The 24,840-nt window shown below is 31.2% G+C and overlaps 1 protein-coding gene across 4 annotated transcripts in view; it reads right to left on the bottom strand.

Moving 5' to 3' along the window:
- The window catches only part of LOC122503896 (lachesin-like), a 270,773-nt gene that overhangs the window by 44,747 nt on the left and 201,186 nt on the right, over positions 1–24,840 (bottom strand). For all 4 annotated transcript variants that reach the window (XM_043614664.1, XM_043614659.1, XM_043614678.1 and 1 more), the window contains exon 2: positions 9,108–9,197. In XM_043614664.1, the coding sequence (XP_043470599.1) occupies positions 9,108–9,197 (90 nt within the window). The remainder of the gene's footprint in view (positions 1–9,107; positions 9,198–24,840) is intronic.

Here is a 24,840-nt window from a genome sequence, read left to right as displayed (position 1 = left end):
GATTGTTCTCGGGTGTCGTAAATTTTCCTCGATTCAATACTAAGATTAATTTACCATAACTCCTAATGTAAATTTCGCCTATGTATATCATTGGTATATCTGTAGGTAATATGTCTGTGTAAATTTACATGTTCACTCGGAAATTTTACACTTACTCAAAATTCTCACAGAAGTCTATGTCAAATTCATATTAAATTTGCAAAATTGTAAGACATTTAATTCGCTTTAAATTTAATTGTAAATTATAGCAGCAGCAATAATTGTCTATCTGTTAAAAGAGTTATATAGTCTCTTCTGAATTCGTTTGTAAAACGATTTATAATAAAATTTAACACATTATATTTTTAATTTAAGATTACAGATTACCGTATAATTTTTTGTGTAATTTAAAATTATTTTGGATAATTATATTACTTACGTATTTTTGTTTTAACAAGAAACTATTACCTGCTTAAAGAACATTAATACGTTAATAGTGTAAATGATTCTTTCATTCCTCATAAATAATATCCTTAAACAAAAATCAATTTGAATCGTTCCTGAGTTAGTAGACGCAAGTCTAGACTCAAAAACAAATAATTAAAGAATATTATCATTTAATATTCTTAAAAATTTATACGAATGTTGCGTTTTCGACGTAACAGTAGCATCCATTCTGTTACTCCAAAGTAACAGAAGACTCTGAGCCCTGAGAATCAACTGATGGGGACAGTGACCTTGGCTTACAGCATTTAGCAAATGACTTTTCAGGCTTTTCAGGCAAAGTAAAGGTCTGCATTGCATAGCTCGGGTGATAAGGCAGTTTACATCCAGAGCACAACGTGGGAACAACATGTACAATGTTCCCACCACACTTAGTATACTTCTAAATATTTGATGTTGATGTAATTTTCAATTCATTAAGAAAATGTAACTTGTAAACATAAAATGTCCACAAAAAAGAATTGCTATTGCATCTAATTGCAAAAACAGCTTTTTTGTACTGTAAGAGTAATGTAAAAGAGGAAAGAAATAAAGAAACAAAAGTAGAACCAACTAAAGAAGGAAGGATTACCCCCATATCTTGGTAGATCAGAAAACGATGAAAGAACAATAATTATTATTTGATTTGACAAAGGAAAGTCGTTAACTGACGTGTTGAGTAAACTTTGCAAGGAAGTTAATTTATACTTCATTCGTGCGTGGATTGCATAGGTAGGGTCTACAAGCAATAATGGAGACCCCTTGATTAAAATCGAAGGTGGCTCTAACAAGGAGGCTTTCACCACAGAGGTCACTAAAGTGGTCGGAAGGATGGATAAGATGCACTTGGTGGATCAAAAGGTAACATTTGAGATCTACAACTTAGATTGTCTAACTCAGGAAGAAGACCAGCAAGTATGGAAACTATTCTTGTGAAGCCAGAAAGCAGGAAGGTGACGGTTTTAACGTCTAACAACCTAGGATTGAAACTCACCGTTGTATAGTCATCAACAAAGACCCTATACTCAATTTCGAAAACAAATTCTTAAAATAAAAAATTTCTTTATTTCTTGTAATATAGATAAAGTTAAAATCAATCATTTAAAGGGTTAGTAGTCAGGATTTTAAAAACCAATCTCTGTTGCATTTTCCGAAAATAGTATATCTCGAAAATTTTAAGTTAGCGGTCAATATATTTGTGACAGTCGAACATCCGCAGAAGATTTATTATTCGGCTCCAGAGTTGATGACTCAGTGCTAGAGATAAACAGTTCAAAATTGGTTAAGCATTGAAAATTATTTAAAAAGAGGTTTGTTCTTCGAGGCTTAAGTTAATTAAATTTTCTTATTTGGCTGATTTTAGATGATCCAGTAAAAATGTATGATGGTCATCACAAAACAGTTCACGTTTAGCAGGGTCGCACAAATGTGGGTTTACTTTATTTATAGTTAAATATATATTTGTCTTAAATATTTGTGGTGTGAATGTTTTGTTAAAATATAGAGAAAAGAAATGAAACAAGTTTAAAAACGTTTTGTAATGGAATTAGTTAGTTGTCCAGGTTTTTGTTTGTGAGGATTTATGTCTGCGTCTATATCCGCTTACGTCCAGTTTGACCGTGGATTCAGACCATAGTAGAGTGTTTTCTTAGCACCCGCCCGTCGACCCTAACCGCACACGTGAGTCTTTCATGTCAGAAGGCGAAGAAAGGGGCTCGAGGCTTTCAAAAGCAATGGATTCTCGTTAGAGCCCTGCCTTTCTTTGTTCGACCTCTACCTCTTTTCCTAACGTTACTGCATTGACGATGTTTACTTAACGGAGGGTTTCTTTCTGACTAAGTGAAACGCAAAGCGAATGGAAACCAAGAATCGCGATGAATATCCTTTTCTTGAAAAAAATCACATGATTCAGCAATTTTTTAACTTTTTTTTCTCTCTGTCTGAATTTTTAAATATGACAGTTAAAAATCAAACTCTAATTGATATCTACCTACAGAAAGTTTCATGAGTCTTTTTAATTAAATTACTATAATGGAAAAAAATCGAATAAAACCTATTTTAAAATGTAGGAGAAATGTTAAATTATGTAAAGTTACTTTAAGGAATTGAATAATCTAGTGGAATTCCAGTGATTATTTCTAGATGAGAAAAGAAAATTTATTTCCAATCTTACTTTTTTTTCATTTCTTTTTTCGATGATATGTAAAGTGATCGATGCTGGGTGAGTCGCAAAACGTTCCATTTATAGTCTCTCTTGAAATAGTCGTGTGGTCTCGCGCATCGTGAGAAAATCTCGTTCGACTTTTTACTGCTTCGAGAAACCACATTCAAGAATCGCAAATCTCACGTCACCGAGTGGAAAAACGATCGTCTTATCAAAATCCTAGGAGTCCCACTCTCAGAGGCTTTTCTACGTCGAACACATAAAACGCTTATTCCTCGGGCAAGGGTTTATACATATACACGCTGTTTCCAAGGCACCTTATAACTACGCTTACATACATTTGAATAAATCTCATCCGTTTTCCTTAAATTCATTCTATGTTATTTTGGAATACTTTGAATACCACGGGGTATCTGGTAAGCCTTTGACGCCTTAAGAAAAAAAATAAGCACCAAGTGTCAGACAAACTCTGCATACATTTTGAAGATGTAATATAATAAGTAAGTAAGTAACCTTAACAGTAAGTAACTGTGAAGATTATAGTTGAGAAGAAAGAATTTGTTTCTTTTGCGTTTTTCTCATCCCGACGTACTTTATGTGTTTGATAGAGTAGTAGTTACAATATGTAAAGTGGTTACGGCTTCTTTCTCTAAAATATGGCTATTAGAGTCTCTCATGTCGAATATTAAATATTTAATACTTGTAATAGGTACAGGAGAATTTCTACTAATTTGAGTTGTAACGAAAAAGACAAGAAAACGATAATATAAAGAAGGAAATAACCTTCTCAATAAGGGAAATGCCATTAAACAATTATTATTAAACCAAAACCAATGTAATATTGAAGGATTTTACAATTTTTTGAAAAATAAAGAACATTTAGATTTCAGAAAAATAAAAAAAGATAATCATTGGTAGGGGAGAGTCTCCAATTGTGAGACGGGTTTTATTTTTGACCCGTAAATTGTAAACGGGTAAACGAAATTGTAAATAAAATACACCGTTCGAAAGGTAACAGAAATACGCAACTTTTATTAAAAGAAAGTATAGTGTTTCGATGAACTCAAAAAATTTTACGATACATTTTCCGAGCACATCGCTTTTGTCAAAAAAAAAAAAATGTCTCCAGTTGTGAGACACTCATTAAAAATTGCTAAAATTTAATAAGTTTGACATAAAACGTTATGTTTAGTAGAAATAATTAAATATATTAATAATATATATTATTATATACTAAATAATAATATTTATTCGCCCAAATATGACTATCAAATAAACACAATTTAATAGCTTCAACAAGAGCATTAAAATTGATTTCTTCTGAATCAAATGACTTTTTTCCACTTGATATGCCCAAAAATACTAGAAAATAAATCAAAACAACATTTAAATAGTATGCCGGCAAAGTCGTATTTTTTATGCTGCCCAGATGGGTGTTGACACCGTCTCACAACTGGTGATATGCTGTGTCTCACACCCAGAAATTGGCGCTATTTTGAAAAAGGAAAATTAAATTATTTTCAACCGTAGATTGGAACAATGCAATATTGCATCACAAAATGTAAGGAAAACACTAAAAGAAAATGCATTACATTTACCTTTTCCAATTAATTAACTTGGAAAAAAAGTACTTTGCATTTATTGAAAAAACGCTTTTTAGTCGATTATCACACACAGTGTTAATATTTAACAAAAACAGTTAATATATCTGCTTCGGCGTACATGAAAAAGTTGGCTCATATAAAAATTTTTAAAGTGACCATACGTCCCGGATTGTGCGGGACTGTCCCGGATTTTTATCCCCTTTGTCCCGCAAAGGCTAGCGTCCCGCAAAACGTCCCGCATTTGACATAAAATGTCCTGCATATCCCGGAAAATAGTTAAGAATATCCTGCATCTACAGGTTAGCACAGTAGCGTATATAAGTGTGAGAGAGATAGACTTCGTGATATTTTAAGAAAAATTCAATCGTCAGAAACATATGTGATTCAATGTTACAAAATAAGCATAATATAAATATGTAAATGTCATAGACGCGCCTTTGTTTCAATTCCGCTCCAATTGACTCCTACAAATTCCCTGATTCTTTTTTCTTGTGACAAGGTACGTAACATACTCTTCATGTATGTTACCTGGGTTTGTTACTGTATGTTACCTAGTATGTTACGTCCTTACATTGTTACATCCATGTATTTTTCGAGAGTGGGGGGTAACATACGTATGTTAGCTCATGTAACATACATGTAACATACGTAGAAAACCTCGAGTTACGCGTAACTGCGCAACCCTGCAAATTACCTTTTTTTTGTTTACTAAATCATATAAATAAGCGGGTGTCCCGCATTGTCACTATTTCCATATGGTCACTTTATATAAAAAGAAATGTTTTTATATAAACCAATCGGCTTTTTAATATTGCATGTTAAAAAAAATTGACTGTCTCACAACTGGAGGTGTCTCACAACTGGAGACTCTCCCCTACACGTTTATACCATTCATGATTAGAATTCAACAATATTATCGGCTTATCGCATCATGCCAATTCACAGACTGTTCCTCTTTCTTATCCAGCGCATATTTTCGAAACAGCTGACTCTCAACCCTTCAGCGTTTATTCGCTAATTGTTAATCGCGTGTGAATCATTGCTGAGAACTTCAGTCATAGATACTGATAACATTTCTATCGAACATGTTTTTCTTAAATTTAGTTATAAGTCTATTCTTTACATTATTGGTACATTTTATATTTTTATATTCCGCCTAATTCGAACATATCAATTTAACAATCTGTTTGCGACATTCTCGTTTAAATATCTTTTTTATATCCGTCAGCGAAAATTATTGTTTAATAGAGTAAATTTTTATGGTGTTTCGTTTAACGCGTTTGTTAGCGAACTGCGTAAACAGATTTTCGATCAAAATAATAACAATGCGGTCAACTACTAACTTAAAATTCTCATTGTTCAGTACATTGTACGAAAGGGCAATATAAGCCCGTTTATATACTAAATAAATAAATATTTTCATGCTAAAGGTATAACAAATTTTGTATTAATACCTCAATCAAAAATTGGTGTACATCACTAGTGTACACCAATAGTGGACTTATGGATTTGCATTCATATTTAACAAATACAGAATTTAAACGACAAAAAAGTAAAGGGTCCAACAATCAAATATAAATTAGCGGAATTAAAAAAATTCATAAAGTAGAGAAAGAAGAAAGACAAAGAATACAAAATTTAAGTGAAGAAGAAAGATAGAAAGAAGGCATCTTTTGGTGGTGTTCATTGATTAAAATCATCTCTTCCATCTAATGAAGACAAATTAATTGATAGGCATATTTGTTTGCGAACTTGCAGTATTAGATGACAGACACAAGAACATCGAAGGAGGCAATACAAAATGACAGAGGAATTGATATAAAAAATATTATAAAGATTATGTGACTGAATATGGGGAAATGGAAAATTATTCAAAAACAAATCCAGAGGATTATCGACTAATCATTAATTACTAACTAGATTTATTTAAATTATATCAAGTATTGCACGAAAATAAATCCATAATTAGATTGAAAATGAAGAAATATTTGTCACATCAAAGCGAATATGAAAAAATAATTAATTTTTCAGTGAGTTTCTTGAAAATCAAATTAGGTATTAATTGATTACATTAGGTCGATAATAAGAGTGCTAAATAATTATGTTGCGCGCCGTTCGAAAAAACATAGTCGTCTGCTGCGAAGATTTGTTCCATGGTTTTTTTAAAAAAAAATATACTATATATTCATCTTTACGATACATTTGGATTATCGGAAATCACTTCTAATTACATACACCAAAAACCACAATTTTACGAGCATTGAAAGTGAGAATGAAAAATGCGCAATTACGAATGCACCAGCTGATAATATATTTCTTAAGTTTTATTTCCAATTATTTCGTTTTAGAAATTTATCTTTACGTGTCAATGTTCATTATTACTGTGAAAAGGCATTTTTTGGTTTTATAAAATAAGAACCAGCTGAAATGTGTTTCTTGGAAGTGGATCCTTCATTATTTCTGAAAGCAAGAAGGAAGTTTTACGGTTCGCCGAAGCATTTGGATCCTTCTCTCCTTTTGCTGGAGGTTTGCCACGGGGAAAGATTGCCAGTGAATTTTTTCCACAGTTAAATATCTATTTTTCTCCTTTTCCCTCTCTTGGGTTTGTATCCGGCATATTCTAGGCCAAAAAGACCAATAGACTGTAGACTCGGCGAACCTGGAAACTTTTGCATGAAATTAACGTTGGAAAAATTACAGCTATTACCGCACGCTTGCCGCTCGTGAAATCAGCGAAGCGAAGGATGGGAGAGAGAGAGAGAGAGAGAGAGAGACCGGAGCAGTAACGGTTGTAATTATAAGTGTGGCTGTGACTAATTCAATTTTACCCATCTGGTAGCGATTTGCAGGTAGAATAGCTATGCAAAAGGAGAGATGAAAGAGGTCGCTATGTCAGGAAAAAAATACAAGTAAAATGGAATTTATATGTACTTAAAAATTAATTTCCTTTAACAAGAAAATATACAAACTTGACAATATGCAGTAAAAAAAAGATTCCAAAAAGGAATGTAGTAAACATTTGAATTTTGCTGAAAAAATAAAATTTTTTCAAATTTAAAATTCAAAGGCAGAAATTACCAAAAGAATTCGGATTGCTCACATCTTTTATAAAGCTGTCGAAATTTTTCAACTATTTCAAGTCACGATTACAAGATTTTTTCGATTCTCGTAGCTCCTATTTCAACATTTTCATTTTATTCTTTTTCTAAAAGAATTTTCTTTTACAAGACTTATTGCGTATAATTAAAAAGTTTATATCACTGAAGACGAACCTACTTGTCCTCATTTTATTTTTTATCGCAAATAATTGAAATTCCATGAGGAAGGGTTTTAATTTTATATCCTTAGAAATCTAAAATCTAATTGACAACGATAAAATGCTAAGGCTTTTAAATTTGCACACGCAGCGATTTTGAGAGATTTTCCTTTATATATATATGTATGTAAGAGTGTTCATGAAGTCGTCAATTTCACTAAAGAAAAATTTCATTGAAATTGAAGATCTAACGGAAGCACTTGACGCAATTGTGGTTGGATATTCGTTGTGAAAAAAAGATTTAACCTAGCACTAGGGATTATTTTATTTCGCTTCTTCTCGGGATTCATCCCTTTTCTCAGTCTTCTTATTCATATTCATACTCTGGTCCCAGTACTTCGTCTTCTTTGGATTGCATTCATCGTGTCGCGCTTGAAATTTTGCTGTTTAAAACTTACAAATTTCATTTTCAATCTCTTCAATTTTCAATTTTCCTTTGAAGTCGCCGCAAGATTTGTATTTCATCATAAAATTTTACTTACAAATAATAAACATAAATTGTATTGTAATTTTATTTTACTGTCTATATATGTCTATAAGTTCTTTATTCTCCTTATATTTCCTAATATTTTAATTTTTATTTTATTGGAATTTGAAATAATTTTTATCTTACTTCTCTGAAGTTTTTTCTTAAATTTTATTAATTTAATTTTCATTTTTGGAGAAATTTATTTCTTTCATATTCCTTTTTTCTTCTTTCACATTATATTTACTTTCTTTTCTTTTGAATAACCTTCTTTAATTCTGATTTTATATCTTCTTATAATCCTCTCTATTTTATTTCAAATAAAATTACAGAATCCCATCCCTGGTTGGAATTTAAACCCTCAAACTTCCGGTTTTATTTTTTTACTTCATTTCTATAAACATAAATAGAGATTCTCTTTAGAGACGGATATAAACAATGTTTTTGTAAGTAACTAATTTTATAAAGCCTTGAAATAGAGGATTCCGGAAGGCTAAGTTGGATGTTATATCATTAAAGAGACCGGACGCATCCTATTGGGGTTATAGGTCTAATTCTTGCTGATTTACATTTTAGGCATGTTGTGGACTTATAGGCGTTGATCTTTGTGACGAAACAACATGATCATGAATATTGTTTTAAGGTTAACAATTAATGTGGTATGTAGTTATTTATATTGCCTAAGTAGATGATTGATAATAATAGTTGCGGCATAGTAAATACCAAACAATGTCATCTTCCTTGATTACATAAACAAGGACGACAGTTGTATTTTACCAAGTTAGCTAAACTATTTAGGAGATTTGTAACGTCAACCCACCGAGGATATTACATATTAATAGTTTATGTTTCACATAGAAATGTAGATTATCTTTGTCGACGGAAAATGTAAACAATATAATTTTCACCTAACGCAACCTGTATCTTCATTTAGTAAAGCATAGTAACTAATAAACTGAGAAACTGCAACGTTTGATCTTTGAATTAACGTCACTTTTTACAATTTAATAAATCATCTAAATGAGTCTTCAGCAACTCAATTCAATAACCCATTTTAAAACTAGTAATCCTCCTAAAATAAGTATAATTTCTTACCGTTCGTGAAATCATCAACTGTTGCGACATCATGATTCCCATGATTATTCGTAGGCTTTCCATGAATCTGAACGTTTCTCGCCTGCCGTCCTGCAAGAATAAAAAAATGTTTTTTAAATGACTACTCACCTAGAAATATAAATTAATTTAAAAGCAACCATCAAAAATGTAATATAATTAGTTAAGTTAATCAATTGTGACTTAGATCTCACTTTAAAAGCATTAATATTAAAAAATAGACAAATAAACTTATGTCCAAATGACGAGAATAATCCGAATGAATGATAAAAAAATGTGGGTTAAAATTGACGGAAGATAAATGTCGATTACAATGTGGCTGACAATGGTGAACTGTATATTGTATATATACAGTGTGATACGTGTGATTTTGGTCAACCGTTGATGTGGAGAACATGCATTCACTACGTAGAATCACTGTCATCCAAATTAGGATGAAGAGAAAGGGGTTGGGGTGCTGAAGTTCGTGACCTCGAGCACATAACAACAGTAACCATACTGATCTTGCTGATTCTGTATGTCGAATACATCGTTGCAAACCGGTCTCCGCTAACCAAAATCATTCGTGCTTATTGTGCAATTTATATACACGTAATCCTATCTGCGTATTTCCTATTCATTAAAATAAAACATTATTCAAATATAACGAAATCCAAATTTTTTACTTGAAAAACTCACTCTACTATTGTTTTATTTAACTTTTTCAAATAAACCATTGTTATGAACAAAATACAATTCTATTGTTATGCTCTTTTATCTATTCCACGTAATACAATATTTAAATTTTGTGTGTTATTTTTTTTCATTTGCGAACAATACATTTTATAAAGGCGAAACTTTATTGTATATTTAATATAGATTTTTAAATAACTTTTCAAATAATAATATCTCTGTTCTATGGTTTTAAAAAATTTTAAATACAGTCGGGCCGCAGAACTGTACGGTACCCCAGAAATAACCCCTCCACTTGATTTCAAACTGTACGCTGACGAACTCATCCCCACTATTTAAATTTCAGGACTGTACACTTATATATTTAAGGAGCAAGTTTTCAAAAGTTGATAAATATATTTTTTTTAAAATCGAGATAAACATAAATTTAATAATTTAAATATCTCACAATGTCAAAAAGGAAAATTGTAGAAAATTTAATATACACATCCTTCATTAATTTTTTTTTGTTTAAAAATTGAATCAGAAAGGAGTTATTTTTCTATACTATATGCGAAAGTATAGATTCATTGAATAGTAATATTTTGTTCTGAATTGCATCGATTTCTATGAAACACTATAAAAAATAGTTCTAAAGGTATGTATATATTAGTTACATGTAGAGCAATTTTATAATTATTCTATTTCAATAATATTTTATAAACAAATGATATTTTTTAATTAGAAAGATTTCGACTATATCAGCAATTAGTGACATCTATTAGATGTCGATTGAACTCTTTGGTTTAAAGTTAGGTCTTTTTCTTAAGATAATTATTCCGATATGGTTGTCGGTAAATAATTATATTTTTTTAATTTAATTTTTGATCTAAAAAATAAGCTGCGTGAACGACTGCACTGTGCATCTGTGAGGACTCGAACCCCAGTTAATAGCTGCCTATCGCCTAACTCTAAACCAAAGAGTTCAATTGACATCTAATAGATGTCACTAATTGGTGATATAGTCGAAATCTTTCATAATTAAAATTCTTAATCATCAAATAATTTCCTACATTAAATGATCTTTTTTATTAAATTACATTTCTTGAAAATTACAAATATAATGAATTGGAATATATTCTATCCCTGACATTTTTATAATTCTTTACTTACAGTAGGTTTAGAATATTTTTAAAATCGAGATGAACCTTTTTCGAAGTACTTTTGTAGCTCATCTGCGCCAAAATCAAATCGAACAAAGTCATTGGATAAAAAAACGTGTTAAACTAAAGTCGTGTTGAAGTTTTCATCTCACGTTCGACAACCAGTTCAACTTAACTACGACACTACTTCAATTTTACACGACGCAAACCTTTTATTTCAGAAAGAACTAAAGAAGCAAATATTACTGTTATTACACCATAGGAATGAAAAGTTACTTTACTTACTTTTAGTTTTTTTATGTAATTATTCCTTTTTAAGTTAAAAAATATTGCAGAAGAGAACGCCCACTCCGAATAAACGTAAATAAATATTAATTATTATGTATCAACAGTACAGCTGTCCTCTTTAGAAACTATTATAAAATTATGAAGATAAATTAACAAATTACGTTTTTTTAATAATAAATTTTATAATTATGCAAATTAATAGCACTACATAGTTTGGGATATAATTGTTTCACAGGGAAACGTCTACCTGCTAGCGATGGTTGACCACTACCAAACATCATGGATGTCAAGGATATGTTGGGCCGCAGTTTTCTATGACCAAACATAATGTACATCATGGATATGTTTGGTAGATCTTGTCGTGGTGGCGGGGCATTTCACTAAAGGGCAACCAGAAACCAGAAAATGATGAGCGATAGTAAAAACAAGGAGTACCTACGGGGTAATATTCCAAATAAATCCCTCTCTAATTCTGACCGTCCAGCGCCTAGCGCGGGAACCGTGGATAGTGGCACAAGGATGAAGGAGCGTAACAACGCGTTATTATTACCAAGAGTCATATTGGCGTGGGTGGAAAGAAGAGGAAGAGCGAGCAACGTAACAACACAATAATAAAAAAAATGTTAAAAAAGTGTAACAATAAAATTGTAAATAGACATAGGCAACAGAAACAAGAAAGTAAACATACTGAAAGCAAAGTTCAAAAGATAAAATTGTAAAAGGACAAATATAAATCACAAAATAAATTAAAATTGTAAAAGGACAAATGAAAATCACAGAGTAAGTTAAATTAAACAGAACAAAAATAAAAAGCTGACTAAAGACATAAAAGTTGTGGTGTGAAATTACGCCTTTCTTCTACTTTTGGTCCTTGCGAAAGTCTTCTTCGCCTCCTCAAGGGCAGTTCGGAAGACCCTGCAAGTTCCACTTCCCACAACGTGATGAACGTTTTTCGTTTCTGGGAACTTCTCCTTACACAAGAAGCAAGAAGCATTCCTCTTGCAATACACAGCCTTGTGATCGACTTCACCGCACTTAAAGCACGCAGTCGATCTATCCGTCATGTTACATTATCTTGCTAGGTGACCATAGCCGAGGCATCGATGACACCTCACTATCATAAGCCTCCTTCTGATCGGGCATGATATAAAACCAATTTTTATGCGTCCGAGCACCTCCAGCTTTTCAGCCTGATCTTGGTCGGTGACCACAACTGCGAGTTTCATCCCCCGCTTGTTAGGTCCAAGGACCGTCACTTTTCTGCTTTCTGCCTGTTCACTTATGAGACCAGATAGTGCCTCCTGCACCTCGTCCTCCTGGGTAAAGCAATCCAGGTCGCGAATCTCCAGAGTAATCTTTCGGTCCGCGTTCTGCACCTTACCCAAATCACCCACAATTCTGTTCACTTCCTCAGTAAACCCGCTCTTGTCTGAGGAACCCCCTATCCTAATTAATGAGGAGGTCTCCCTCTTGGTTGGTCTTGCTCCAACTACTCTAGTCTGACTTTTCGCCGAGTTTACCTCCTTGCGGACCTTTCCCAGCGGTTCCACATGGAGGCAAAATCGCAGCGACGTTGCGATTGTCGTGCTCCCACCATCCCATCTACTCAATGCACTCCTCGCCTGTGACGTCATGAGGGGAAAGCATTGAGTAGATGGGATGGTGGGAGCACGACAATCGCAACGTCGCTGCGATTTTGTCTCCATGTGGAACCGCTGTCCCAGCACCTCAGCAAAAGACCTTCCTTCCACGACCCTAACGATCATTGTAGATCGTCTAGCCGCCGACTTCGCCGTACTACCATGACTTGTTGTTGGCTTCGGTATCTTAGAAGGTGCTTCCTTCTTTTTCTTTACCTCCTTTGTCACCTCTGGACTACTTTCACTTTTCTTCCTTTTCTTAGAGCACTCCAGCACGACATTTCTAATGACCTTTGTTTGGAATCGCTCTCGTCTTCTCTTCCGATCCTCACGCATCTCTTCCGAAATGGACATACTGTGGTAGAAGCGCGCATCCTGCTACTTCGCGGCTTCATGCTTCTTGTCTAACCTCCTGTACATTTTCTGTCAGGTTCTTCAGACCGTGTTTGATCGTCATATTGTCGTTCGTCTGTTCCTCGCAGGACTCCAGCATCTTGCGTACCTCCTCCTCAATCCTTTCAATGCAAGCCGCCTCCTCCTCTCGCAGCTTAATACAAGTGTCCCTGTCCTGATTATCAATAGCGATAGCATCAGCAGAAGCGTTGCTGAAAACGCTAATGCAGCTGCCCACACTTGAAACGCTACCTCTTCTGGGTCCTTGTACACCACATTCGTCTACTTGGATTCTTTCCAGGATGATCTGTGGAATCTTTAAAGCGTTTTTGCCCTCCTGCATCCATGGGTCACAGGCCATCGCCCCCACGCTATGCGCTTGACGATCGGAACCGGGGAGGGATTTAGCCGAAGCATTACCCTGCAGGTATTCATCTTTTTTACCGCTCATTTTCATGATTCGTGCTGTTTTATTCCGTGTCGAGGAACGAGCGAGCCTAAACAGGGTACTACCATCTGGCCAAGATGGGCCCTGAACCGCCTCCGTTAGTTACTTAGACGTCATAGTATTGCCGGAGCATTGATGCAACGTCTATGATATCCAAGGGCACGTGAACATGTTCGTTCGGACGTGGAGGTCGATGTGTCTCTTCAAGATAGCAGGAAGTTTCCGCAAAGGGAGTGCATCCTGGTATCTCTTCACAGAGTTTACCCTCTCTTCTCAGACGTTTAGACTCTTGCCTATAATGTCAGAACAACAACACAAATTGACCCCTCTATGATAAAACTGTCTTTATATTCCAGTTCATTGACTTTTTCTATATTTCTATCTTTTTGACTTTCTTGAACTAGCAAATTTTAATTTATTTCAGTTTACATTGAACTAGTGTATTGAAATGACTTCCTTTCTAATATCTCTCTTATTTTAATTTTGACTTATGTGGAATGTGTTGTATTTATTTTTTTAAAAAAACCTTTTTAATTATATTGACGAGTTAAAACGCGATTTTTATGTTTTAACGAATTTGGTGGGATTTTTTTAATCATATTTATTAGATAAGTGCAAAATATTGTTTTCAGACCTTTATAAATATTGAAGTGTTTTTTCTTGTTTAAATAAACATTTTAATAATATATTATACATGACAGAAATATTTTAATCAAAGCTCTCTTAAAAAATTTTAAATAACTAACGTATTTTTAGTCAAATCAATACTTGACTCTTCAGTCTTTAATTAGAATAAAAATAGAAATTCAGAGTCGATATATATACGGTTTCTCTGATTTTAATGAAAATTAAAATCCTACTCCCTCTGTGCTTGTGAATTTATAGACGTTATATACTTCCAGGTTTATAACATTGAAAAGACATTAGCTATTTTCTCGTTTCTTGAAATGTTAGTGAATTGAAAGTTAAATCTTTTACCGCACCTAATAACATTTTTTCTATTATTATTATTATTATTTTTATTATATCCAATACAAAAATACTGCATTTATAACAGTAAAACTTTTCTTTTGTTTCCTGTTTTCGTGTATTGTGTTCATAAAACTCGATTAGAGGTTAATAAATTCTTAGTTTTACGATATTAATACGGGTGGATTGTTCTATTTTTGTTTTCTAAGATAATAGAGAAAAGAATTTTATGGGATTGCAACTTTTTGTTTAATCGAAAGTACAAAACTGAAAATGACTAGAAAAATAATGTGGCATTCATTTTAAATAATGCAGGTTTTATGTAGATATGTGTGAATGGAGAGAGGGGAATTTACAGTGCATTAAGCACTCTATTTACAGTCTGTTAGTATCAAAACAAATAGCACCATTAGGTGTTCGAACGAGCCCATGAAATATGGAGGTGTATAAAAACGAATATTCGCTAAACTACCGACACGGAAAATCTGTCTAACTGCGTTAAATTTTGTACTCTCACGACTCTTGTGTTATCGTTTCCTCTTGCTGAAGGCGCAGTCGTTGTCGATGCTTTTCTCCTTGGATTCATGCATCTCGTTAATGCGAGTCGCGTACCAGCTTGATGATAATTGCTTTTGCAGATGACAGAGGAGAAAATTACCCGCATTACTACAAGAATGAGGTTAGGTGTAAATCGCAAAGACGGAAATTGGCTGAAAGTGGAGGGAAATGTTTTGTAAAATTTCATCGTTTTTAAGTTATTTTTTAAAAATATAAATAAATTAATTTTATTTCAATTTTTCGCAATATTATTATACATGCATACATAAAATAATTTTGGAATTTTTAATTTCTCTTAAGAGAGGTACACCAGTTGTAAATTCAAGGGGAATGATGTGAATAGAAAATCTCATTTTAACTGGGAACATGAAACGTAAGTTCGAACTTTAAATGCGTTTTTTCAAAATGACATTTTTAAATACGGTGTCCATCGTTACGTGATAAATGTTACAAAACTATTTTCTGCAGCTGAAATTTCAGTAAATAAATTTCTATAAATAGTAACAAAAAAAAGTGATGCGGTTTATAAATATTGAGCCTTTTCCTGTAATTCCTTAACTTTTAAAAAATTAATTTACAATAAAATTTCTCTGACGACATTTTTCACAATTCAAAAATATTTCAAGTTATTTTTACTCAAAAGACAAAAGGACTTGAAGAGCGTTATCTCAATAATGAATATGAAATGTAGCAGCACCTATTCAGTTTCTGAAACCAGTAATTTTCTGGTTCTTGAAGTCAAATAGAAGCTGAAAACTAAACAAAAGACAAAATATTATTCTGCTGTATGAACTTAATGAAATAATAAAGTAAAGAATATGAAAATGAGATTTCATTATTTTCACGATTATCGCTTTTTTCATATATGGAATTATAAACTAAAAAAATTATTCTAGACTCAAGATATTAAAAATAGATTTAAATTCGGAAAAGTGGGACACTTATTTAAAAGTATTGTGTGTGATTTTGGCGTTGATGTCGCCATAGTCTGAAGACTTGGAATATTTAATCGACAAGTTTAGCGAAACGACACTCGAAGGGTACATATTTTATTACTAAAACTTTACACTCTTCTTTTATTTTCGTCTTCCTTTTTTTCCTGAAATCGACCATGTTCATGGTATTTTTATCACAGTACATTTAACTATAGTACCACTTGAATTAGTTAAATTTATCGGGAAAAAATTCTGAGACATAGCAGAACTAAAGGAAGCTGAAAAACAGCTTCTGGTGAAGATAAAATCCTTAAATAATTTAATTTATAAAGTTACATTACTTATTTTAACAAAATTTTTTATAATTTTCTTTTACTATTGTAACGAAGCATTTCGTTATATAAACGTTATTTAACATTCTTTGGACTTCCTTGTCAATTTTTTAAATCATTTCAACTTCCTCCGCTCTCAACATTTTGCATTTTTTGCGTTTCTTCGTTGATAGACTTTGTATCCAAGTTCGATGGCATTAGACTGACAGCACTTATGTTGCTGCTGTCACTCCTCTTTTTCCTTTTTCTACGGAGGCGATGTCCGCAAACAATCTAGAGATATAAGACTCCATGGGAGTACCATAGATTTGTTGCTAATATTTTTCATTAAATTAAAAAATGTATTATCAAAAAGGAATTGACAAGATTCATGTAAATCGTCTAAAGGTGTATTTATGTTTTTAGAAATCGTTTCCTAACGATTGATGATAGAATCATGTACATGTTCAGCATAATCATTAGTAAATAGAGACGCAACATCCAAACTAATTAAAATATGATTATCAGGAATATTAATATCCTTTATTTTGTTCATGAAACCATGACAAAGTAAATAATTCTGTATAAATGTGAATCTGTCCAAAGAAATTAACTCTTCATTCTTTTTTCAAGTTGGTTATAGAAATTATTTCAATTCATATCTCATGTTTTAATGTTTGAATAAGCACTTTGTCTAATCGTTTCAGTACGATAATCTGACATTATGAAATTGTTGGAACAATTTAATTTAATTCATCACAGTCCTTTCTTCATCTCGAGTGTTAATTAATAACCGTCCTTTTTTTCTAGCACCATTCCGAGGTGGGGCACGTCATAAAGTGCGAGAAGAGGAAACACGACTCACAAGAGGGTTAAGATAATTAAGACAACTTATATAGAAGCATGAATTCCGCTTCACGTTCACCCTTCCCAACTCAAACCTCTTGCTTCAACGAGTCTCAAGTGGGAGATAAAATCACGTCGAAGATGAGCGAGATACTCGTAAAAATTCTCTCACTATCTATCGACCATTTGCGCCAAAGTGTATTTGCCTACAAAAAAAAACTATACGTGAATTTTTATCATTTAATTTTTATACTTTAATTCTACTTATATTCCAGTAATTTTATTACTAAAATTTTTCCTTTATTATCTGTTATACTTTAAATTAATTCTCTTCTCCTTCATCTTTGTATTTATGAATGAAAAAGTAAAATACAAAAATAAGAATTAATGAAAGGAAAAGTCTTATCTTTCGACACATTTGAAATGGTATTTTTCGGAAATTTTAAACGAACATAAAAAGAGGTGGATTGTGTACAAAGTGTTGTCCAACATTGCAAGTACGTTTAAAAGTTGGTTTGAAAACTTTTTGTATTCAGAAATCGTGAGTACCAAGTTCGCACGTGTAAGCTCGTTTTCTGGTATAGGGGCCGGTGCTTCTTACCCCTTTTTATCCTCTTCTCGCACTTACGACACTATTCCACTTCTAGCAAATGTTTCTGGCTTGCATTTCTCTCAAATGAAAACTTAACACGAATGCAGTACAGCGTAGCAAGTTTTTAAATTAACGTATCAAAACTGGTCCATTTTCCTGCCTTCCGCATCTTTCTACTTTCTCACTTGGCATTTATTTTCATTTTCCATGTCTCGAAAATTTTAACTCGGAAAAATGTAACAACTAATGTTTAAAAGCATATACACACAAATATTCGTAGGTACTTAACTAATTTAAAACCCCAGGAATTTTTTTCTTTTCTTTCTTCGTCATACATTTTTTACATTCAGAACGTTTTTTTTCAAAATAAATCCCAGTTCGAGCTCGTGAATGTAAATCTACTTTTTAAACAAATTTTCTAAACTATTGATTCACGATTTTTTTTCTCTTACTTTGAATGAAAAAAAATTGTCAATGTTTTGACAAAAATTTTTCTAGTAAATTTTTAATTAACAATTTTGTTAGCTCTCAAAATCTCTTTTTTTCAGGAAGGTGTTCGTTAATAAAATTTTATATTATTTAATAGAAAAAGAAATTTTTGTGAAATACATTTTTTAATTCTAAAATTAGGTCACAATTTTGAATGGAAAAAATTTTTTTTATTCCAATGAGAGATTTTTGGTCAGAAGACTATAGGCGAGAAATTCTGTGTGTAAATATGTTTTTTTAACGGATTGTAAAAGCACAGATTGCATAGTGTATTGTTGTAAATGTGGTGTATGACCCTTAGTATGAATAAATATACAGAGAAATCAATGGCATGTGTAAAGAAGAAAAAAATGAGTAAAGAGAGACAGAGGGGAAAAAAAAGCGTCAGTCGTTAGTAGATTTTATACTGGGAACCAATGTTTTTACTCAAAGATAACGTTTTTGTGCTCTGCATTAATGCACTCGAATCCCGGATGCATGCTCCGATACGAGAAAAATATTGCTGTCGAAATTCCCAGCAAAAGTGCTCGAGTTCATTTACACGTTTCCGTGGTTTGCGATTAATTCCACCTGCAATACAAATCGAAGGAATAAATTCCATTCTATCGTTGAGAGAGAAAGTTTTATTTTTTGCTTTTTTCCCGCCTTGAAAAGTGCGACAATTGCAAATCTCATGATTTAAAAATTGTACATTTGTATATATATATGAAATTTTTATTTTATTGTTATTACTTTCAAACTATGTATGAGAATAACATTTTTACTTTTGCCCTGGGAAATTTGACATATGTAGATTTAAAATCAAATTTGAAAGAATCCACGAAAAGTGACCCCTTGAGATTCTATCGGAATGGAAAGAATATTTTCCGTTTGGAATTCTGTCGAAATTTCCGTTTTGAATTGTGATTTTGTGGGAATTTTGAATCTTTACACTGAGAGACCTTTGGGACTGTAGCGGAACAACGTATGTGACAGCAGCTCCACTATGGTTTTGGTGCGCTGCGGTAAAATTTTGGGCGCGTGACAGTCCCAAATGTTGGTGAGCAGATCACCGAAGTAGTGGGAATGCCGCCTTTGGTTTGCAGCCATTTGCAGCTGAACAACTTTTGGACTGTCACGTGCCCAAAATTGTACCGCAGCAACCCAAAAGTATAGTTCTGTAGCGTACCGCCAAAATGGTCAGTAGCAGTCTATCGAAAGTCCGCTGCTGACCCAAAGGTCTCTCAGTGTACAAATCCGTAAATGTTGTGGATTTTTTGTATTAACAGGAGATGGAATTATTCAACAATGAGATTAGATGTGTGAAGTGGCAATTTTCGGTTGTTATCGGATAAAATTGAAAAATTTTGGTGTTAATTTGTAGCTGTAGGAAAGGATCATTTAGGATCGATATATGTGAAATAAAGTGCCGACTGCAGCAGCATTTATAGGTTCCAATCCGTAGGGCAATTCAATTGCGGCGAATGTCCCATACGACCATCTGCAATATTCTCCGTGTGCAATCGTCCTCCAGGGACTTTCAATGTATGCGTTCGTGTAGTTTCCCAATGACATTTACATTTATATTGACACGGCACTCGAATGCGATCTTGAACAACGGAGGTCGCTTAACAGTCGATTTCAAATTTCACCAACGATCAAGCTATCTGACACTATATGTTTGGTAAATTAGTCGTAACATTTAACCTGGAGTTTCCGATTCTAAATTTTCCTCGAACATTGTTTTCGAGTTCAACCACCACCACTTGTACTGCTTTCAAATTGTCCCATATAAATTTTACAGATTTTCTGTTTTACAATTTTAATTAATTATTTCTTTTAAATGGAAAATAAAATTAAAAATTGTATTTAAAATCATTTTGATTTTTTCCTTTGCTTTCTGAAATTAGCTTCATTTATAAACAAAAAAATTGTCCCTCAAAGCGTAGAAGCTCTAGCGAGTTGTTCCACTAAACTAAACACACTTCTGGTTGATGTAAATAAATTTTAATCAGGTGGATTGATTCCCTCAAATAACTAGTATAGGTATTAAATCTTGTCGAGAGAAGTAATTCAATTTAGAATATTTGCTCAACTTTGAAGTAAATAAACGAATAAATTGGTTGAAACTTGAAACTTACATACAAAAATAGAAAAAAATTTCTTTTTTGAAGAATTTTTTATAATTCTGAATTTTTAATTTGTATCACGAAGTATTTACTTTGGGTAAAAAATCTCATTTTAAATTTCATAACATTTTTCAAGAATATTATATATGAAACTGACAGATTCGATTCACTTTTGATCTTTTAAAGTAATTTACAAAATGAAAAAAGTTTACTATAATCGTTAAAATTTTTAATCGACCTCAGTTTTTGCAAAATTGGACAAATTTTATAAATATTATGGAAAAATTATAAAAATTCTTGACTATTATTAAAAAAGCATGTTCAACGACATATAAAGGGTATTACAACATACAAAGATGAATTACGATTTTGATTTTTATTTCATAAGGTATCATGAAGATATATAATGGAAGTATGGGAGAAGCTGACGACATAAAAAATTCGAATCACGTTTTTCACCAGTTTCTTAAGAGAGACCAAGCAATTTATCTGAAATGACGTGCTATTAAGATGGGATTCTTTACCGATCCTCTCGAACTTTCTGAACATGGTAAGTCCTTATTTTCTTGTCTTCTATACCTTTCCGTCCCAGGTGTCACAAATGAGTCACCAAACTAATGAGTTCCTAACTTTTTCCACGTTCATTTAGTAAAAATCCAACCAATCTGATCTGGTTGTTCGATTACATAGGAATTAAAAAATAAACGTGTGTTTATTTTTTAATTCCCATGTATGTGTATCTACCCAAATAATATCTTTTTATCACAAAAACTCACTTTTTTGTTATTACTTTTTAGAATAGTGTTTGTTTTTCAAATTTAAATTTGTCTCTGAATTTTATTTTGATTTGCATATTTAGTGTAACTCATTTTTTCGATGTTAAATTGAAACTCAAAAAACTCACAAACTGAAAATAATTTAAATAATACAAAGTACATCGCCTTCTAAAATTGTACATTGCAGAAATAATTTCTCTTTCAAGAAATCGAAACATTTCCAATAACATTTAAAATCAATGTAATTTTCTAAAAAAAAGATGAAAGAAATAAGGAAAAATAAATGAAAATTAGACATTGAAAATAAAAATAGAAAATAAAAATGAAATAGAGAAAAATTGTTTTCAATTACAAAAAGAAAAAGGTATATTAAAATGAAGAAGAACTAATTTTTTGAATTTAAAGAAAAAAAATTTTCTTTGCTCCACTCGATTGTCATTCGCGTTTATTAAGTTTAAAAAGACTTTACAAATAGAAAGCGACTACAAAAGTATCAATTTCAAATGTAGTAAAGTCAAGTTTTTAATTAAAAGAATATGCAAGGAGATGTTGAATATAACGGCGAAACGACGTTTTGATTCAAAACATGTATTGAATCCCGAGAAAATGAAAAAGCAAAGCAATCTCGTTGACAGAATAAATTATATTGAAACAGACTGTGACTAAAAACTTCAAACGATATAAAAAAAGGAACAATTTTAATAAAACAAAGTAACATAGAAATAATAGTTTTTATACTGTAGTTAAACTGCATGGCATTTTATTTTTTGTAAAACTTTTTTAACATTGACAATATAAAAATTTAGAATATTCTAGAATGCTTTTTTTTCAGAATGCTGTTTTGAAAATTTATATTTAGTAAAAAATTAATTTGATTCAAATAAATGATTACTTTTTCATTATATCAAACAAATATTTATTTGTAAATTGCATGGCATTTAATTTTTTGTAAAACTTTTTTAATACCCAATGGGAAATTTATAACTGGCGGAATACTGCGCCAGCACTGGCAGTACTAGCAGCTACGGTGACAGACAGCACTGGCATAACTCTGGGATGATAACGCTGTCTAACGCTGGCGAAGTACTGCCTGCCAGTGCTGCCAAACAGCGCTGACACAGCACTGGACCAGTGCTGGCTGAGAATATTGCCGCAATAAATGCCGTATTGTTATTAATTAGACGAAAATTAATAATTATAAATAATTTAACAACAAAATGGTAAATAATATTAATAAATAGTTATTATTCATAAAATATTTCTCTTCTTAAAGAAATTGTATTAAAGATGGAGACTAACAATGGATATAGTAAATGAAGTAGAAAAAATTGTTTATAACATTTAAAAATTAAATAATAAACAATTGCAGTAAGTGTGCATTAGATTTTCATATTTTAGTACCTAACGATTGGAATCTAGAAATATCGCAAACCTATGAAAATAAACAAAATTGCTGACGAGGGGAGTCGAACCTACGACCTACGGACTAACAGACTAACGCTCTAACCACTATGCCAACGACACATGTGTACAGTAAAGTATTAATATCTCAGTATCATTCAGACATACAATTATTGAGTCAAAGATGAGAAAAAAATAGGGATACGTTAGAAATAATAAATTAAAATCAAATAAATTAAACTAAATTTTTAATAATTAAATTAAATTACTTTGCTTATTGCATTTAACATTTTACGTAATTCTTAAATTACGTGGTAATTTTTTAATAATTTTTTATTCATAGTAAGAAGTGAACATCGGCACTACACTGGCATTTCCCATTGGGTATTGACAATATAAAAATTTAGAATACTCCAGAACGAGTTTCTTTCCAGAATGCTGTTTTGAAAGTTTACATTGAATGAAAAATTAATTTGATTCAATTAAACTATTACTTTTTTACTACCAAACAAATATTTACTTGTATAAAATAATTTTTATTTAAATCAATTAAATGGCATTTGTTTCAAATACTGAAATTATTGGTTCGAGTAAAATTTATTTGACTTCAATAAAAATTGTTTTGTTCAAATAAATATTTATTTTGAAAATAGAAAAGTAATCGGTTATTTGAATCAAATAAAATAAAAAAAAAGTGAATACTATTACTTTTAATAACAAAATCATTAACCATTAAACTGTCAATTTAAATGTCTGGTAAATTATGAGCAACGATTAGAATCAATTTTTGTGAAAATTTTTACTTTTCTATCAAATTTTATACGTTTTTCGGACCATGGGAAGAGTCTAACAAATAATAGGCAAAAGCTAGAATAAATTTTTCGGAAATCTTTTAGTTTTAAAAATTTTCTATTTTAAATTTTTGTTGAAAACAATAAAAAAATTCAATTTTGGAAAAATTCAATTATTTTCGAAAAAAATATAATTCTTCTTATAAAATTCAACTATGTTCAAAATTTGAAAAAAAAATTCTCGTAAAAATCCCAATTATCATTACAAATAACAAAATTCTTCTCCAAAGTTTAATTCTTTTCATAAATGTCAAAAAAATTCTTGTCCTAATTTCAATTATTTTTAAAAATTTTTCTAATTTCAATATCTACTATTTTAATAAAATTTCCTAAAAAGAATTCAAGTATTTAAAAAAAAATTTAATAAAATTGGATGAAAATGAAAACATTTAATTATTTTCAAAAATAATAAAAATTCAATAAAAATTGGATGAAAACATATAATTATTTTCAAAAATAATAAAAATTTAATAAAAATTGGATGAAAACATTTAATTATTTTCAAAAATAATAACAAAATTTCACAGAAATTCAATTATTTTCATAAATAATACAAATTTTTTAAGGAATTCAATTATCTTCATAAAAAATAATTTAAAATTCTAGAAAATAATAATTGAATAAGAATGATGAACATAATTTTGATAAAGTTACAGTAACAATATTCTTATAATATATAATAATAATTTTATCTCTGGGTCATCTTTAATTATTAAAAAATATGAAGAAATCGATAATTCCGAGTTCCAAATAATATAGAATCTATCTAAAGTTAATTAACAAAAAACAAAAGTATAAACAAAAGACAACTTCAGAGTGTGAGGGACAGAAAAAGTGAATTAATGAAAGAATATTGAAATTATTATAATATATATATATATATATATATATATTATATTTTATTTCGATATATTTTATATTATAATATAATATTATTATTAATTTTATATTTGTTACAATTTAATATTAAAACTTTAGTTATAAATTTTACTTGGTAAATTTTTATTTCACTTGTTTGAACATTTGTAAAAACTTTTACTTGGCGGAACTTTTTGCATCAAAGATGTTTTTGTTGGGTAATTAATTGTTTATCTGAATTGAAGTTAGGTGTACACTTTCGGTTGTTTATTCTTTGTTCTTTTATTTAGAGGTGTTGAAATGAGAATCAACAAAATTAATTCTCTGTTTTTCTGATTCTTGTATTTCTAGTATAACAATATGCACCTACTAAATTCCAAAACTAAGAAACATATGTTGCATTTTTGTTAGCAGATGCAGAACAAAAATAGCAGAACG

This window comes from Leptopilina heterotoma, unplaced genomic scaffold (assembly GCF_015476425.1).
Source record: "Leptopilina heterotoma isolate Lh14 unplaced genomic scaffold, ASM1547642v1 Lhet_11, whole genome shotgun sequence".
In the NCBI taxonomy this organism is placed as follows: domain Eukaryota; kingdom Metazoa; phylum Arthropoda; class Insecta; order Hymenoptera; family Figitidae; genus Leptopilina; species Leptopilina heterotoma.
The sequence above is the reverse complement of the archived record's forward strand: the minus strand, read 5'-3'. Positions and strand labels throughout refer to the sequence as shown.